The following is a 19827-nucleotide window of genomic DNA, read 5'->3' on the forward strand; positions in this document are numbered from 1 at the left end:
CATTTTTATGACAGCAAAATGTATCTAATTGCCAAGGCTCAACCAACTGTCAAAGCAATTTTAAAAGAGTGATTGTAAAATGTTTAAAAACTTTGAATCCTGAAACAAACATTTTACAAGATGTATGCTGAAAAACTAGCAATATAAATGTGTACACCACAGTTAGTCAATTGGTATGTCACATCTGGTGGGGTAAAGTGTGGGTACTCCCACCTCTCCCAAGAAGTATGACCAACGTGGAAAAGTAGGCCAAATACTCGATATAAAGGTCCTCTTAGATCTCCTTCGAGTGGAGGCCTTTCTTCCGGCAGTAGCATGAGCAAGTCATTGCAGGGCTGCGTCTTTCCATTTAAAACTTAATCTGAAAAAAATCCCCGTTAAAATAATAAAGAAGTGATACCAAGCAATGTTTCATGCATCCCATACATGCTCGACAAATGTTAGAAAGGATGGGGCAGCGAGATGGCCAGATGACAGTGCTGAGTACTGCGTGGATTCTCTCTGGGTTGTTTAGCTTCTGGCTTCATCACACACACACACACAGCCAAACAATCACTGATGGAATTGGCCAAACGTCCCAATGCAGAAACAAGTCTTGAGACTCCATGAAACTTTGCTGGGTAAATAATTGTTATTATTATAAGAAATGGTGTTTACCAGTTACGTAAAATTGTATATTAAAACATAAAAAGTCTAACAGTCAAAGGAGTTACCCAAATAAACTTACGTTTCAACTCTTCTGTGCAACCAGCCGTTTTGAAACTATTTTAATTATTAAATTGTTTTGCCCAATACGAACATATGAACGAGCTTATTTAGCACGAAATAATGGCTCACTGAAGTTTTTTCTGGGTAATTGATATTATCATTATTATTAAACAGGTGAAGAACAGAGCACTACCAGAACATTGCATGCACCATATTTATTTTTGCATTGAAGAGGGCCCCAATGCTTATGTGGTGTGCTCTTGTCAATGATATCTGCTAATCCAGCAGCATTTGCTTAACAAGCCTGACTCTGCTGATGTGACCCACAAGTTTAAACCAGTTAAGAATTTTGTTACATAAAATATTATTTCTGGATAATGTTGGTCTGGCTGGAAAATACGCTGATTATCTAAATATAGATCGATCTGTCGAGACATAACAGTTCTGCTTATACGTGCACCTACCTGAAGAGACCTGCTTGCAAGGTTCAGTGCGTAGGTCCAGTTGAATATGGCACAAATAAGGGGTTGGCTAGATAGTCTGTTTTTTTCTCATTGTATAGCATTTTCCATTGTTATGTCAATGAATATGAACATGATAATGCTTTGAGTGGCAGATTTGTACCAAAAGGAGGTGTCACGTGTTTAAGCAAAAGTAAAAATTGACTTGACTTGACTGCACACCCCATTAAGAGGCTCTTGAAGGGCTGAAAGATCCACAGGGGGCTCCTCAAGTGCCGATGTGTGTGCGATAAAGTCGGGTCAGTGCAGACCGTCCTCCTCACAATCTTAACCTCGCGGCCTTGCTCCAACCTATGGCATGTAAATGTATTCCATTCAGCTTTCACGCCTATAAAACTCCACTCACTGTAATGAGGTCCGTGAGATTTTAAGAGGTTTTCACTTCGGGAATTACCGCTGCCGATGTTATTAACCGCACTCATGCAAGTTATGTCGGCTGTCATTGCATTCTTCCAAAAATGCTCGCGAGGCAGCGAGGTGTGAAGCGCATTTTACAGGGATCCAGTGGAGGCTGTGATTGAGTTTCTGTTACGTGGTTGTTGTCAGACACTCGTCCCGAATTTGCGCAGCCCTCTGACCTGCACTGGGTTTGCTCGCCTTGGCATCGCCACAGCTCGGTTGCATTTGTAGCAGGCTTTGATTCGAGGCTGGGACACACGAGGCCAAGTCTGAGGTAAAGGCCATGAGCCACAAGGCAAGGCTCAGGCCAGTGTCAAGGCCAGTCAAGGCTGGCTCCTCTAGGCTGAGGTCAGTGTCAAGGCCAGTCAAGGCTGGCTCCTTTAGGCTCAGGCCAGTGTCAAGGCCAGTCAAGGCTGGCTCCTCTAGGCTCAGGCCAGTGTCAAGGCTGGCTCCTCTAGGCTGAGGCCAGTGTCAAGGCCAGTCAAGGCTGGCTCCTCTAGGCTGAGGCCAGTGTCAATGCCAGTCAAGGCTGGCTCCTCTAGGCTGAGGCCAGTGTCAAGGCCAGTCAAGGCTGGCTCCTCTAGGCTCAGGCCAGTGTCAAGGCCAGTCAAGGCTGGCTCCTCTAGGCTCAGGCCAGTGTCAAGGCCAGTCAAGGCTGGCTCCTCTAGGCTCAGGCCAGTGTCAAGGCCAGTCAAGGCTGGCTCCTCTAGGCTGAGGCCAGTGTCAATGCCAGTCAAGGCTGGCTTCTCTAGGCTGAGGTCAGTGTCAAGGCCAGTCAAGGCTGGCTCCTCTAGGCTCAGGCCAGTGTCAAGGCCAGTCAAGGCTGGCTCCTCTAGGCTGAGGCCAGTGTCAAGGCCAGTCAAGGCTGGCTCCTCTAGGCTCAGGCCAGTGTCAAGGCCAGTCAAGGCTGGCTCCTCTAGGCTGAGGCCAGTGTCAATGCCAGTCAAGGCTGGCTTCTCTAGGCTCAGGCCAGTGTCAAGGCCAGTCAAGGCTGGCTCTTCTAGGCTCAGGCCAGTGTCAAGGCCAGTGCCTCTAAGTCCTGTGAGCATGACCACAACCCCGAGGCCAAGGCCAGGGATGAAACCGCAAGCTGGCCTCGAGGTCAAGCACCGGTCATGAGGACCCAAGATTGCTTTGTAGTGATCATGACAATTTTAGAAGGCCACAGTTGAGGAAACGATTGTTACTTGGCAGAAGTGCAATGCATACTGGCTCAAGCTCAATCGTTTTATTTATTTAGAGCAACTGGGTGGTCTCGCGAACAGCACATTCAGCGTTGAGTAAGTGTCCTTGAAATTGATGGCTCTGTTGTCACATCAGGCAAATAACAATAATTCATAACCCACTGCTTCATGAAGGCCTCCCCGTGCCGTGTCGCGGTTATGGGGGGGTTGTTTGAACAAATCTAACAATGCTGTTCAGTGCGAACCGGTGAAGGAGGTCATGGGGGGGGGGAGGGTGGGGTGGGGCACGGTCGGCATCTAGGACCGGTGCAGAGATCGCTCTCCCCTGATGTTAGCCATGTCAGAAAATGAAACACCGATCGCCAAGTTCATAGAGCAGTGGAGCGAACCTATTGAGCCACAGTTCTATATGCAGCCAAATACTATTGAAGATTATTACTAAAGTGCGTCTTTTGCGCTCAAGTAGTCGTTAAGACGACCCATTGGGTGCTGGTGTCGCACCCAACATTTAAAATTATCTGCAGTTCTATTAATGTCCTTGCCTCTGCCCACTTAGAGTATAATTGGATACCCCGCAGCCGCCTGGCAGGTCGCCGGTGGTGTGGTAAAGTGTGGGTGCTCCCACCTCGTCCAAGATATCTTGGCACTGTGATGGCACAAACCTCGTAAACCTGTTGGGGGGCTCTCTAGAGCTGCCGTCGAGTGGGGGGCCCTTTAGCCAGCTGCGGAGAGAGCAAAGCAATTGCAGGGCGGAACCTTTCATTTTAATCTTTTATTATATTCCTATATAATATAATTACTTTCTTACTTCGGTCCCTTAAGTATATGATAATTGCAAGTCAAACGTGTTCATCTCGTTTGTTAATATTCGATTAGTTGCATTATTATGTTCTTGTTTATGTTATTGGCTTTGCTAAAATTGGGCATTTTAGGTGAATTGGCTAAATACAACTTGCGGGGCCTATTTTACGGTTCACTAAAAAGTCATTTTAATTCGTTTTGTATTTTGCAGTCCTACAATGCGGACTCTAAAAAAAAATCCATACAATTTCACTGCTACCATCTCGCTGCCCGCAGCTTGGCAGGGCGCCTTTAAAGCGGCTGCCAGAACCATCTGTAGCTTTCAACCAAACACCAACAACATCAAACTCAACAACTCCTCTAAGTTGCAGTCGTTAAGCTGGCAGTGATTAAAACTTGGCCATGATCCCAGCGCGATAAGGGTTCCTCTCGGGTGAATCTAAACACACCGCCACTGCGATCCTCTTCAAGCATAAGGGCTTCTATTTGTACGCGGTGAAACGATAGTCAATAATACAGCAATGACCCGTGATCTGACATCCCCACCGCAGCTTGACGATTTCAAGACGCTGAGTTGTGGCACACAGCGACGGCGGGCTGCGCCGTTACCGATCGGCGTGAAGCCGGCCGGCAGATTCACCACCACGCTTCGCATGGACAGCAACCTGTAAACTGCCACGGGAAGAACAGTAAAACAGATTTTGCCAGACACCACTCCCGTGTGGTGTAATTGCTACACTAATTACAGCAGGAATAGTCGCGAGAATGACGGTGATGATTCATCGCACACCCAATTAGTGAATTGTTCACTTAAGATTTTCCGCTCATGACCATTCGAAGAGAAACCAATCGGATATTTTTGTATCGCTTAATGCAAACTTAACTCCCAGTTAACGATCATTATTGGCGGAAAAATAATGCCCTCTATCTTGGCAAGAGAGCCACTCGCGGCCTCAAGAATCATTTTCAGGAGCGTCCTGCCTTGCTGTGTTTTACTGACGCCATTAATAGCACGGTTGGGACCTCTGATTAGCATGGTTAACTACGTATGGTGTGAAAGAAGTTCACATGCATTAATAACTCATTAACGCCTTCGCTCGAACTCTCTCGAGGCAAATATGTATCTCTCAGTACTGAATTAAAAACCAGTACATGCAAGGTACTTTTATAGATAAGACATTGACCTGACCAGGTAGTGCTGTGACTCGAGTGTTTTATTCACGAATTGGGATCAACTCGACTGATCATCCCCTAGAGGTCAATTTTATTGAGTACCACTCTGGGAGAAATCCACAGTGCTTAAGCTCTAGCGAGACTACCCCCTGCCATATCAATGCGTAGTTTTCAACACTGAATTTCGATTGAAAGCTTTCGTGACTGCAAGGATTCATCTTCTTTGGTTCTTTCGGTAAAGTCACCACGTAGAATGAGAATAAAATAATAAATTGATAAAATAAAATAACACAATAAAATTCTCACGACGTTTCGGCCACAACACAAGCAGCCTTCATCAGGTGAAGGGACGAGACTGTCTGGAGGACAGCGCTGTCCACAACACAAGCGGCCTTCATCAAGTGAAGGGACGAGACTGTCTGGCGCTGTCCTCCAGACAGTCTCGTCCCTTCACCTGATGAAGGCCGCTTGTGTTGTGGACGAAACGTCGTGAGAATTTTATTGTGTTATTTTATTTTTTAAACACTGGTTCAATAACACATGGAGACACTTTGTCTGCGAGCATAAAATTCAGGTTAAGGCAATTTTCTACATTTCATGACCTAACCACGTTCTCAAAGCCGAGAATCCATATTAAACAGGGGGATTGTTGGTATCATGAATGCTAAAGGCATATGTACAGCTCTTCAAAATCAAACTGTCTTCCTGCTCAGACTAGCACTGGGGTGGCACTCATTTCCTTTGGTAGCCTTGAGCCACTGGTAGACACTCCACATTCCCTTGACAGGGCCCAGTCTATCCACGAGATGACCGATGTTTACTTCTGAACAAGTAGTGCTCACTTTATTTACCCCAGCACAGTCAGCCGCTGTGATGGTCTCCATTGTCTACCGAACGCGAATTATAACTCGCATCCTTTTGATTCTGAGTAATGCAGTCTGCCCATAGCAAGACCTGGCTAGGACTCAATATATCCGCTTCTCAAGTGCGGTTTTGGTTGACATTGCCGCATTTCTGTCTCCCCACGCTTTAACTCCTTACGTCCTCTTCTTCCCCCACAGCATATTGTCAGCCATGAAAACGATTTAATGGCAGTGATAATAGTGTACTTACAATCGGTAACATCGGGAATGTCCTATATAAATGACGTATATTAATAAAGTTTTATATTGTTGACAATGTCAGTTTGCCAGTGCTTCCTAAATCAATTTCAATTCCTCGTATCTCTTCCTTGCCATGGGCCGATCAGATTTTTATATTTTCTCATAATCCCAGGTATCTGACACTGTAACAGTGCAATTGACTAAAACATTTAAAGATTACGAGTTCAAATCCCAATCAGCGGATTGATTTAATCCATCATCCCCCCACGGTCAACAACATCATAACTACATTGTTGAAAGTCAACATTGATTGTACAACAGAGAGACTGGCCCCAACGGTTCAAGGCCGACGATTGCCACCTAAATGAGTAGAGAGTTCGTATTAGCATGGTCCTTGACCGTAACCTTCTGGCTGATGACCCCCAATGTTCGAGAACGTCAAAGGTCTGGGGCCTCTAGGAATGTACCAGGAATCCTACTGGGTAATTTCAGCCCCGGCAGTATGGCACAAAAACTTGAGTTTGGAAAGCTCTGTGCTATTTAATACTCTGTAACAAGGCAATAATTAACAGTACGGTTAATGAAAATACTATCTGTGATGTTTACGTAAACAGCTGGAATATATATATATACACTGGTTCCAAACCTTTCTGGACCCACGCATCATGGTGAACTATCATTTTTCACTCACCACGTGCAGCGAAGAATCTTGTGAAAAAAAAATCACACCCGCAACAGTTCGGCGGACCTTTCCCCACTGCTCTGCGAAGACCAGCAGTGGTCACCAGACCATGGGTTAGGTGGACCACTGCATTAGAATGAAAAAAAAACAACTCAACACATTCGTCAATAACATTGTAGCCTTGAAAAGGAAAACATATATGTGTGATAGGCAACGTTTCGGGCAATAGCCCTTTTCTTCTTAATTGCATAGAGATGCCAGGGTTGCTATCGCATGGATAACATATGTATGTTGAACTCATAATAATAACAAGAGTTGGAGACTGCACTTTCTCACTGCTTGAGGCCTGATGAACATTACATTCAGAAAATGTGTTTACGATTACTCGGGTTTTTTTTTGGCTACATGAAGAGTAACCCAACAGCAGGTGACTAGCGTGTGTATGGCGTGCATTTGAAAGCCCATGTTTGAATTAGCGCTGCTTTGTGAAGAGACAAAGAGCCACCACTCTCCGTTTGTGCAAGTTCCAGACAACGTGCGTTGTTGCTGCTGCTGCTGCTGCCGCCGCCGCCGCCGCGGTGCCTCCACACGACCGACCGTTGAATGAGGGCCGTGGCGACACTCGCTGTTGTGTCGAGTCAGGGCTGCGACAGGCTGAGTGTCACCCCTCTCCATGCTGTGGCAGGACGGAGTGGTACGGGATGCTGTACTCGCAAGCGGACAGCAAGAAGAAGTCCAACCTCATGATGTCGGTGTTCGAGCCGGGCTGTGACCCCTTGCCCTGGCTCCAAGCCATCCCGCTGCTGGGCCCCGTCACAGGTACGGCTTGAGAACAGCAGCTCTGTCGCGCTGATACTAACAACAACAACACGACTTGCTAAATCCCACGGTAATCGTGAACTCAATACGGCAATAACAAAACTTTGTATTTGCCGTTTAAGAGTTTGAGCTGGAAATATTTAAGCCTGCTTCTGTTTTTTTTTAAGTTACCCCCTCTCATAATTGTTGTTTGCTCACAAACTGTGTAATAAACACAGATAAAGGTCTCTTAAACAACAAGTACACGACAGGACTGCCAGTATGCTTTGCATGTCAAGATGACTTTGCCATTCCTGTGCAATATTCTGCACGCTGCCTTGTCATAGCTACCAGCTCAGCAGAGGCCGGCCTTGTGCGCTTTCTGGGTGGCTCGCCAGTGGGGAATTGGCTTGTGCTTTCGATAAGGGGTGGCAAAATAAGCTGCCTCTGAAGTCCAAAGTTATTCGATTGAAAAAGTAAGCCCCTGCCCGCACTGCTGTGCGGCGTGCGTGGCGTTGCCCGACCAGTGGCGTTACCAGGAGCACACGGTACGCACGTTGTTACGCACGTGCGTACCGTGGATTTTGTAATGTCGATGTTGTATGTGGGTTCCCATGTGGAGAACTTGTTGACGTGTTTATCAAAGTTCACACATCAGCGTGTCGCCGTGTTTTGTCCGTGTTGCTGAATTGTCTCCCTCCCCCCCCCCGCACCTCCGATTAGCACAGTTGGCTACGTATGGTGCGAAAGAAGTTCATCATGCATAGATCGTCAGCTCAATTGCGAGGGAATGTAAGCTGTTGCCAGCAGAGGCCTTGTTGGCTGAAAAAGTCAGTTTTTTTTGCTGTCTCAGCACCATTTACATTTCCCTGCAGTTTTACTGAATTAAAAAAAAATGTTTGGTTTGGAACCGTGGCCCAAGAAATTCATAATCCATTCACAGATCCCCTAAATCCTTTAAGCACTCCCAAGACCCGCACAAGTATTTTACGATGAAGGCTCTACTTTGTTGCTGTTTTACAAACGCACAAGCATCTCACACATCCCCTCAATCCATCCTCAGCCCCCCCCCCCCCCCTAGGCCAAGTTAACAAAATGAAATAGTGACTTCCTCAATATTGATGTAATTTAAAATGACTCTTAACCTCTGAACCATACAATTCCTAGTTTCTACTGTGATCTTATACTGTGTGCTCTTTGTGCCACTTCGAATATCCTTTTAACAGGTGATCATAGCATGGTTAATAAAGGGTATAGTCACGTGAAACGCCAGAGGTTAGCTTAAATAATCTAAACCGGTATATTACCGAGAGCCGTTCAAACATATACAATTATTGCAATAATTATGCAACCTCAAATACTTTTTTTTGTGGCTGCAGGCCGGCTACGCTCGACTAATATCAAACTGCCAAAGGGTTGTTACACAGTCGCATTCTAATTAATTAGCAATGTTGATAGCATAATTTCCGCTGTGGAAATGTGATGGTGGTGGCAGCGGTTAAACGTGGACATAAAACCACAATAACAACAACAACAGAGGACAAATTAACATTTTTCAGCAAAAGGAACGAAAAAAAGAATGCACTGTCTAAGAACAACATTTCTATTCCGTTCAGACCCACATATTTATTTCGAACAGTAAACACAACGAGGTTGAAAAGCACGTGCAGTGGAGCAAAGCGCGCGGGGGGTTTTGGAAACGGCGTTCACGCAACGTGTGAGCGGCAGACAATGAAGTCTCGTCAGGACAAATAGGTGCAGAGAGAGAGAGAGAGCAAGCAGAGGAAGGCGACCAATTAAGAGGCGGTAAGGGGGAGAACACGTGCGAGAGGCGTTGGGATGACACCGGCTTAATGAGGCCCATCTGAGGGCACCTAATGAGGAGGAGGAGGATAAATAAGGGAACGTGTGTGGTAGAGAGGGGAGTTGTTGGTTGGAGTTGGGTAGGGTTGGTTGGAGTGAAGAGTGAACACAAGAGTCAGGCCGGGGTCCTGCTCTCCACACCGCGTCCTTTCCAGCGGTGATGGCTGATCCCCCACTGTAGGCGAGGGTAGACAAGCTAGCAGTAGAGAGGCTAGCAGTAGAGAGGCTAGCAGTAGAGAGGCTAGCAGTAGACAGGCTAGCAGTAGAGAGGCTAGCAGTAGAGAGGCTAGCAGTGGAGAGGCTAGCAGTAGAGAGGCTAGCAGTGGAGAGGCTAGCAGTGGAGAAGCTAGCAGAGTGTATAGTGACAGGCTAGCAGTGGAGAAGCTAACAGAGTGTATAGTGAGAGGCTAGCAGTGGAGAAGCTAACAGAGTGTATAGTGACAGGCTAGCAGTAGAGAAGCTAGCAGAGTGTATAGTGACAGGCTAGCAGTGGAGAAGCTAACAGAGTGTATAGTGACAGGCTAGCAGTGGAGAAGCTAGCAGAGTGTATAGTGACAGGCTAGCAGTGGAGAAGCTAGCAGAGTGTATAGTGACAGGCTAGCAGTAGAGAAGCTAGCAGAGTATATAGTGAGAGACTAGAAGTGGAGAAGCTAGCAGAGTGTATAGTGAGAGACTAGCAGTGGAGAAGCCAGCGGAGTGTATAGTGAGAGGCTAGCAGTGGAGAACCTGGCAGAGTGTGTAGTGACAGGCTAGCAGTGGAGAAGCTAGCAGAGTGTGTAGTGACAGGCTAGCAGTGGAGAACCTGGCAGAGTGTGTAGTGACAGGCTAGCAGTGGAGAAGCTAACAGAGTGTATAGTGACAGGCTAGCAGTGGAGAACCTGGCAGAGTGTGTAGTGACAGGCTAGCAGTGGAGAAGCCAGCAGAGTGTATAGTGACAGGCTAGCAGTGGAGAAGCTAGCAGAGTGTATAGTGGGAAGCTAGCAGAGTGTGTCGTGAGAGGGAGCAGGCTAGCAGTGGAGAAGCTAGCAGAGTGTGTAGTGAGAGGGAGCAGGCTAGCAGTGGAGAAGCTAGCAGAGTGTGTAGTGAGAGGGAGCAGGCTAGCAGTAGAGAGGCTGGCGGAGCGAGTTGTGACAGATGCGTGGTGTCGAACGCGAGGAGTCGTGTTCGACTAAAGTGACACGGGAGAAAACGAAGTTGTCCGCGTGAAATAACACCACTCTACACATGAAATAACACCACTCTAACACATGAAATAACACCACTCTACACATGACATAACACCACTCTAACACATGAAATAACACCACTCTACACATGACATAACACCACTCTAACACATGAAATAACACCACTCTACACTCTAAACATGAAATAACACCACTCTACACATGAAATAACACCACTCTACACGTGAAGTAACACCACTCTACACGTGAAGTAACACCACTCTACACATGAAGTAACACCACTCTACACATGAAATAACACCACTCTACACATGAAATAACACCACTCTACACATGAAATAATACCACTCTACACATGAAATAACACCACTCTAAACATGAAATAACACCACTCTACACGTGAAATAACACCACTCTAAACATGAAATAACACCACTCTACACATGAAATAACACCACTCTACACATGAAATAACACCACTCTACACATGACATAACACCACTCTAAACATGAAATAACACCACTCTACACATGAAATAACACCACTCTACACATGAAATAACACCACTCTACACATGAAGTAGCACCACTCTACACATGAAATAACACCACTCTACACATGAAATAACACCACTCTACACATGAAATAACACCACTCTACACGTGAAATAACACCACTCTAAACGTGAAATAACACCACTCTACACGTGAAATAACACCACTCTACACGTGAAATAACACCACTCTACACGTGAAATAACACCACTCTACACGTGAAATAACACCACTCTACACGTGAAATAACACCACTCTACACATGAAATAACACCACTCTACACATGAAGTAACACCACTCTACACATGAGGTAACACCACTCTACACGTGACATAACACCACTCTACACGTGAAATAACACCACTCTACACGTGAAATAACACCACTCTACACATGAAATAACACCACTCTAAACATGAAATAACACCACTCTACACATGAAATAACACCACTCTACACATGAAATAACACCACTCTACACATGAAATAACACCACTCTACACATGAAGTAACACCACTCTACACATGAAATAACACCACTCTACACATGAAGTAACACCACTCTACACATGAAATAACACCACTACACATGAAATAACACCACTCTACACATGAAATAACACCACTCTACACATGAAGTAACACCACTCTACACATGAAGTAACACCACTCTACACATGAAATAACACCACTCTACACATGAAGTAACACCACTCTACACATGAAATAACACCACTCTACACATGAAATAACACCACTCTACACATGAAATAACACCACTCTACACATGAAATAACACCACTCTACACATGAAATAACACCACTCTACACATGAAATAACACCACTCTACACATGAAGTAACACCACTCTACACATGAAATAACACCACTCTACACGTGAAATAACACCACTCTACACATGCAACACCACTCTACACATGAAATAACACCACTCTAAACATGAAATAACACCACTCTACACATGAAATAACACCACTCTACACGTGAAATAACACCACTCTACACGTGACATAACACCACTCTACACATGAAGTAACACCACTCTACACATGAAATAACACCACTCTACACATGAAGTAACACCACTCTACACATGAAATAACACCACTCTACACATGAAGGAACACCACTCTACACATGAAGTAACACCACTCTACACATGACATAACACCACTCTACACGTGAAATAACACCACTCTACACGTGAAATAACACCACTCTACACATGAAATAACACCACTCTACACATGAAATAACACCACTCTACACATGAAGTAACACCACTCTACACATGAAGTAACACCACTCTACACATGAAATAACACCACTCTACACATGAAGTAACACCACTCTACACATGAAATAACACCACTCTACACATGAAATAACACCACTCTACACATGAAATAACACCACTCTACACATGAAATAACACCACTCTACACATGAAGTAACACCACTCTACACATGAAATAACACCACTCTACACATGAAATAACACAACTCTACACATGAAATAACACCACTCTACACATGAAATAACACCACTCTACACATGAAATAACACCACTCTACACATGAAGTAACACCACTCTACACATGAAATAACACCACTCTACACGTGAAATAACACCACTCTACACATGCAACACCACTCTACACATGAAATAACACCACTCTACACGTGAAATAACACCACTCTACACATGAAATAACACCACTCTACACATGAAATAACACCACTCTACACATGAAATAACACCACTCTACACATGAAATAACACCACTCTACACATGAAATAACACCACTCTACACATGCAACACCACTCTACACATGACATAACACTACTCTACACATGAAATAACACCACTCTACACATGCAACACCAACAGCTTTTATTGCATTCTTGATTTGCGCCAATTTTATTTTTTGGGTAGTGGTGGTAGTGGCCACAAAGGCTTCATTATACGACGCCGCAGTCGGTGTACAGTACAAGTCGGCCCCGACGCTTGCCAACATTCGGATTAAAAAAAAATGTTGCGGTGTTGCATGTCACGGCATCCGTGATGTGTCCGGAACCCTTGACCATCCGTGGCTGGGTGCGAACATGCTGGGGGTTTCCTGCTCCCCCCTCCTTTAGGGAATGGTAGGTAGGTGTGCAAGAGGGAGGTCTGTCTTTGTGGTTGGTTTATTTTGTCGTCTAGTTGCATGCACGTTTGGCGTGTTGGTTGGAGGCGGGGCGGTGTGATTTACTCGTGGCTGCACAGATTTGGCACACGGGAGGCTCTGGGAATTCATTTGTTGATGCCAGTTGCCCGCACGGGCGGTGGCTCATGGCGCAGCCCTTTGAAAAAGGGGGAAAGCCTTTAAAGGAGGATTGCGCCCAAATATATATTTAAAAAAAAACACCCCCACGGTGAGCAGCCCTTGCCAGAGCCGACGTGTTCACGGTCCAGCAGCCCTTCGTGTTTATACCCACGAGCCCTTTATAATGTGCGCTCTCACTCCCGTGTGAACTGTACCGAGAGCTGAATATGATTAGAATAATTTTAAAGATCAGAATTTTTTTTGTTGTTTCATATATATACACACACGCGCGGCATGAGGGCATTGCAGGTAATGCGTGTGTGTGCTTCGTCAAGTACTTTGATATGTATGTAGTTGAAAAAAATATTTTAAAAAATTTCGTAAAAAAATGTCTGGAACGAAAATGTAAGGTGAAACGGCATCTAGGAAAGCGCAAAGACCAAATCAGCAAGAGAGTGCAAGAGCCAGGATCCAATGAGTCCGGGTAACTGTAAAATGCAGTTGCAAATTATTTCACCTTTGCCGAACGCTTAAAAAGATCGATGTTGCACAAATGATCAATTGATCGTTGTTTTCTTGTTGTTGTTGTTTGACTTGCATCCCACTGGGATTTTTGCACACAGCGTTGGTGTACGGTGCTATTTCAGGAATATTTTGATGTTTTTTTTTCCTGGATTTACTGTTTGCACAGTCAACACAAAGTCACTTTAAGATGTTTTCTTGTTCATGTTTTTGTTTGTTGCGGTTGCACCCGATTCAAGAGCCGAATGGCTCACAGGGCTATACCAAATAAATGAAACTATGAAACTATGAACTCGCGCTCCGTTGACCGTCAGCTGCAGCGCTTCAGTCGGTGGAGTTAGCTCGCGATCGCAAGGGTCATGGGTTCAAATCCCGGTTCAGGGTTGACTCGTCTTCTCATTCCTCAGGGGGGGTGGGGTGGGGGGCTCGCGAGATGAGCACCACCTGCTGAGGCTGTGTCGTCGTTTAGTCAGACGCCAGCAGCGATTGTTATTGTAGAGAGACTGGTCCTTGTCATGGGAATGTGGCATGGCTGCAGCGGGCCACTTATCAGCGCTCGTTACAGTGTACACGACAGTTCACAGTGCGATTTGGATTTACGTCGCCACAAAATGCAAGTGCATCTCAAGGGGCTTGACAACGGTAACAGCGTGGCACGTGCGCATCGCGTGGACGATCATACGTAGTGTACAGGCAGAACCTCGCTTAGCGCTCAAGATGCGTTCCTGGAGAAGTGAACGCTCATCGAATCGGCGCTACAAGGCAGCGGTGGGGAAGCTGCAGTGCTCCCAATCCGGGTCGTTCTCAGAGAAGAGCTCCGGGACATTCCGCGATCTGAGTGATGCCCTCAGTCTAAATGTCTGTGTTGAGTGTTTTTTTTCTTCTTTGGTGGAGCTTGAGACTCTATCCTGGTCTCGCGAGTTCTCAGCTGGCTTACGTTAGAAACCAAATTATGAAAATGCAATCGTGACTGCGAGTCGTGATAGTCGAATCGAGGGGAGGTGGGTTCTGTTTGGCTCGACGTTCGTCGCTCTCAATGGCTAAGCGAGTGATGGGGGCAGGTCCATTTCCTCAGCCAGCGCTGCTGCGCGTTCTCCTAAATGTCCTCCAGGACAAAGAGCGCTGTGACGAATCGGCGCTCTTGGGGGTTGTGCTAAGCGAGGACCGCCTGTACTATGCATTTCCGGGGCATAGAAATTCTAGAAAAAATAGACAGTCTTAGGCAGAAGGGAAGAGGAAGGTCTTGAGCCTGGACTTGAACAGGGGCAGTTGACAGCACAGATAGCTGGGGGCAGTGGAGCACCCCCTCCTCCTACTAAGGCAGAGGTTAACTGGGTGTTTCGAAAGGTTATCTTCGTGAAACAATTCTGGTGTAGGTGAGATGGTTGCAAGAGTTTGTTGGTGCGACTTGTGCGGTCCGACAAAATTATAATCTCCTTAAGTGGCCCTGAGCCAGTGGTGGAAATTCCACGTTACTTTGTAAGTGATTTATTTTGCACCGTACGTCGTCAACCGTGCTAATCGAAGGTGCAGGGGGAAGAGCAACAAACTAAACACAAAAAGCAGTTCTAAACAAATTCGTTTTCAAACTAGATTTCAAAGTGCATTGCTCCAGTGGCTTCCCAATAGCGGAAGGAAGAGCGTTCCAGACGGCCACAGAATCGCAGGACTTGACACTGGCATCCGCGATGGACCGGCAGGTTCACGTTTGTGTTGTTGACGCGACGCACACACACACACATCATCCTTCTTCGTGTGCTTCTCTTTTACAACGTCGGCATCGAGAAAGGGGGAGGGGGTGGAAAAACAAAACCTCTTCTGCATTGCCACGTGACGTTGCCGGTACTCAGGAGCACTGCTGTTAGATTCCAACGAAGCGGTACATACTTAACTAGCCAGAAGGACACAACTATGGTCGTGAGTCAGCCTTTGACCAGAAGTTTAGCATTCAATATTAATTTGAAAGTGTATGTTAAACACGTGTTACATTTAAGTCGCTCTCATGCGCTGCGAATAATCAATTCGCACGCATGTGTTCGGCATTACAGTTGAGTAGATTATACGCTAATGAGTTAAGGGGAAAAATACACAGCAAAAAATCGCAACAATAGCTTGTTTGGAGTTTTATGTTTGCTAGGTATGAATTGTCACCCTTGGTTTAAATTATATTTACAGGGCTGTACGACTAGTTCATATTTCCCTTTTATAGTTTGCCAGTTTTGTAGCTGATAAAGTTTTGGGTGCTCGGTTGTATTAGCTTCTCTAATCTCTAAAATATGACGGTGATAATGAAGGCATACGTTTGCACAGCTTTGAAGCACATAAAAGCCAATGTGATATTCAGCCTAACTTTAATACATCCTCTTAAGCTGAATTCTTTGTTTGCGTAATAGCATCTCAATATATTACATTACTCTCCCACTCTTTATAGTAACATCGTATTGCTGAAGAGTATAGAAATCATCGGCACGTGCCCGGAATGCTTTCCGTGGTGTTCCGTTCGGCGCACTGGACTTGCATTCCGGAGTTCGCCGGTTCGGTCGATTCTCCTGGCGCGGCAGTCGAAGCAACGGCGTGGGTTTCTTAAATTTTCACCGCCTCTGTCCACACAGCAGCATAAATGTTTACGTCATGCAGAGTCGATCGCCCAGTCGCGTGTGGTCGGATACAGAGTATGGGTTGTCCTAGCTCTTGCAAGACGGCTAGCCAGCATGGAAGGGTTGTCCAAATACCTTCTGGAGGGGTTCGCAAAAGCTCCCCCCCGAGTGAGGGCCCTTCCGCCAGCAGTGGTATCTGCTAATAATTGCAGCCCTTCACCTTTGCCTTTTATTTGTTTGGAGTCACTGTGAAAAGCCAGATTAGTGTAAGCATATAATATTCTCATCGAATGTTAAATCCCGATTCAGGAATCATTGCTTGAGGAGTTTTGTACAAAAATTGTACAAGCCACGGAAACCATTATCATCATCAGCTTTGTTCTGTACACCGCTCGAAGATGCCTTCCTACGCCACCGTCTGCCCCACGCGGTTCCATGTTGCCACGGTACATCTCGCTCGGGCATGTAAACCGATCTCGTCACCACTCCGTCTCCAGGGTTGGTATCCTGTAGGGCACGTTCCCCCGCCATTGGCTGCCATTCTGTCGACAGTTTCTAAAGTTTCTGCTGTAAGAGGTCAAGTTTCTGCTGCTGCAAATTCAGCTGTCTAATGTACGGGGGGCACCAGCTCAACATTGGGGTGCCACGGTGGCGAGATGTTAACTACCTCGCCTGGTATTGAGGAGGTCGTGGGTTCGATCTCGACCTTGACGCCTGTAAATTTGGAATTTGCATGTTCTCCCTGCGGTTGCATGGATTTATGTTTCTGGCGTCCTCCAGAAACATACATTTGTAAGTGATATAACATTTTCACATACATTTCCACGTGATAAGCCACTTCGTTGAGCCGGGTCACTTCTGAAAAAAATCTGCATAGCTCAGTGGGCCTTACCTGGTAAAATAACAACAAAGTTTAGTTTAGGGGAAAATGAGTCTGAAACGCTTGAGATTTAAAACGGTGGAGATTTTATAACGGGTTGCGAATAGAGTAGAGATTTATTTTGTCTGTTGTTGGTGTGGCATACAGATTACAAGGAGAACCCGTACGGTGCGGACGACTCGAGAAGCCCCTTCCCCCTGCCGCCGCGATGCAAGCGGAGCTACGCGCAGAACCTGCCGGTGTGGACCAAGCCCAGCGGCCTGCAGGTTCCGGCTCCGCGTTCACGAGCGTGGCTCCCGGCGGCTCCCGGCGGCTCCCGGTGGCTCCCGGCGGCTCCCGGTGCTTGCGCGCATGCGGACCGCGCCGGCTCCAGTGCAGTTTGCGGAAAATGCGCATCGCAAGGAGCAAACGGGTCACTGTCGAGCCGACATCGATCCGTGGCGGCGCGCGAGTTTGAATTTCCTTCTATAAATAGAGAGCTGCCGATTCACCTCCGAAGCCGCCGTCTGAGCAGCCCCATGAACGATCGCAGCCGTGACTGTTTTCAAATCCCCAGGTGCCTTTTACAATCTCTGCGGTGACTGAAACGTGGCCGGCTGCCACCCAGCGCCGCAACGTCACTAGATGCGCGCCGGTAGCGCCCGGCACATGCAAGCGCGCGCTGCGCATCGGCAAACACGTGCGGAACGATGCATACTTCACCCCCGCAGGATCGTGACCAGGGCGTGCTATGGTGGCGCTCATGAGCGTGCCCTTAAGGTCTTTCATGAACGAAGCTTCGAACCCATGCCGCTAGCCCTGGCGGCCTGCTGTCTGAGTGGGCGTCCACTCAACACGAGCCGTTTCGTTTGATGTTTTTTTTTGGTCTCGCGCACCTTGGGTTAAGGCAGGGATGCCCATTGGCTTAAGCGTTAACCTCTCCCATATGCAGAACTAAGCGAAGGAGCTGACCAAACACACCGGTGTATGACCATTACTAAAATGAGTCTGGAGACCAATTCCTGTAATAAATTAACAGCATTATTAGATTCCACAATTCCCTGCAGTGCCGCACTCAACGATGTGCTCTACGAACGTGAGTGTCCTTGAGCATCTCTCGCAGGCTAAACCGGGACCTCGTGCACGCCTTTCTGCTGTGTGCGTTCGTCTGCGTGCGTACGTGCATGATAGTAATGGGGGTGCGCGTGAATGACTCTGCCTTGGCATAAAAAAATCGGCACCAACTGCCGGGACCATTTAACAGCGAGGCAGAGTGACCAAATGCGGGGCTGGTCTTTAGCTACGACCCTTCTGCTCAGTCACCGTCTGCCCTTTGGTGGCTTAATGAAGGTGTTTGTTAATAGTGTCTGGCAGAGAACGGCTTCTGTCCCATTGCATGAGAAACGTACACAAGAGGTGTGTGTGTTTGTGTTTGATGTGTGCCTATCCCTCACAGTAGGGAGCGGTGACGCAGCGGTTAGCGCACTGCGCTACGGACTCGGTGATCTGAGTTCAATTCCCACACACGACAGATAATAGTGGTGAATATTAGAACTGGTTCTGGGTTTCTCCCTGGTGAACTCAGTCTTAAATGAGGCTAATCCCCTTTTCCTGATGAATTCCGCTTGTGTTGCGATCGAAACGTCGTGATATTTTTTATTCACTTTATTTTACCGAAAGAACCAAAGAATATGAATGCAAATATCAGCACTGAAGAGATTTCAGTTTGTTTTTCAGTTTCATTTATTTGGTATAGCCCTGTGAGCCATTCGGCTCTTGAATCGGGTGCAACCGCAACAAACAAAAAACAAAAATATGAACAAGAAAAACATCTTAAAGTGACTATGCGCAAACAGAAAAATCCAGCAAAAAAACAGATAAAGAGATAAAAAAAGAGATAAAGGTAGCCGGGCGTGGTGCCGGCCACACCACCCCTTCGTGTCCTGTGCCGGCCTTGATCGGTGCTCGTTACCAGCACTTGTCTCAACAGTCTGTTATCGGCTATACAGGGGAGCTTTGTCTATGTCCAGCATTGTCGAGAGCCGTGCTCACATCAGTGAGCAGAGTGCCATGCGGTTCTAGAGCAGCAAGCTGTCGCATTGGGCAGTGCAGGTGCTGACATCTGCTCTGTACCCCAGACGGTTAGCCCACCACACCTGGGTCTGTCCCAAGCAAATGTGGGCTCAAAGTGCACCTAGACTGGTTCAAGTGCCATAGTGATATCACTTCCACTCAGGCGGTGACGCGGCATTCACCGCTTGTCGCAGATGTTCACCGCTGGAGTCCAGCGGCCGCCCGCATCATTACTGCCGGTGTAAGAGCCATCGTAATACTACGCGGTGTCCGTGTAGTATTCCCTCACTTCATTCACAAGAGTAGGCCATTGGGTGCTGCTGTCAGGGTCCACATTTCCAATAATCGAATATTACCTTTCAAATTACTCAATTGGGATTATGCATAGCAATCATTACCCCCTACTGGCAGATTACGTTCCAGGTCACTCTTCTTAAGTTCTCTTGAATTCTCACCTCGTTAAATAAAATA

General features: G+C 46.6%; 1 protein-coding gene across 7 annotated transcripts in view; it reads left to right on the plus strand.

The window, feature by feature from the left end:
• The window catches only part of LOC116957147 (integrator complex subunit 14-like), a 98624-nt gene that overhangs the window by 64411 nt on the left and 14386 nt on the right, over positions 1–19827 (plus strand). For 4 of the 7 annotated variants that reach the window (XM_076065725.1, XM_076065721.1, XM_032979378.2 and 1 more), the window contains 2 exons: positions 7257–7390; positions 17452–17570. In XM_076065725.1, the coding sequence (XP_075921840.1) occupies positions 7257–7390; positions 17452–17570 (253 nt within the window). Of the gene's footprint in view, positions 1–7256; positions 7391–17451; positions 17644–19827 lie in introns of all 7 variants that reach the window. The other 3 variants (XM_032979455.2, XM_032979693.2, XM_032979151.2) reach the window with 2 other exon arrangements.

The sequence above is a fragment of the Petromyzon marinus genome, chromosome 1 (genome assembly GCF_048934315.1).
Source record: "Petromyzon marinus isolate PM22_M1 ecotype Great Lakes invasive population chromosome 1, UKy_Petmar_22M1.pri1.0, whole genome shotgun sequence".
Lineage (NCBI taxonomy): Eukaryota > Metazoa > Chordata > Hyperoartia > Petromyzontiformes > Petromyzontidae > Petromyzon > Petromyzon marinus.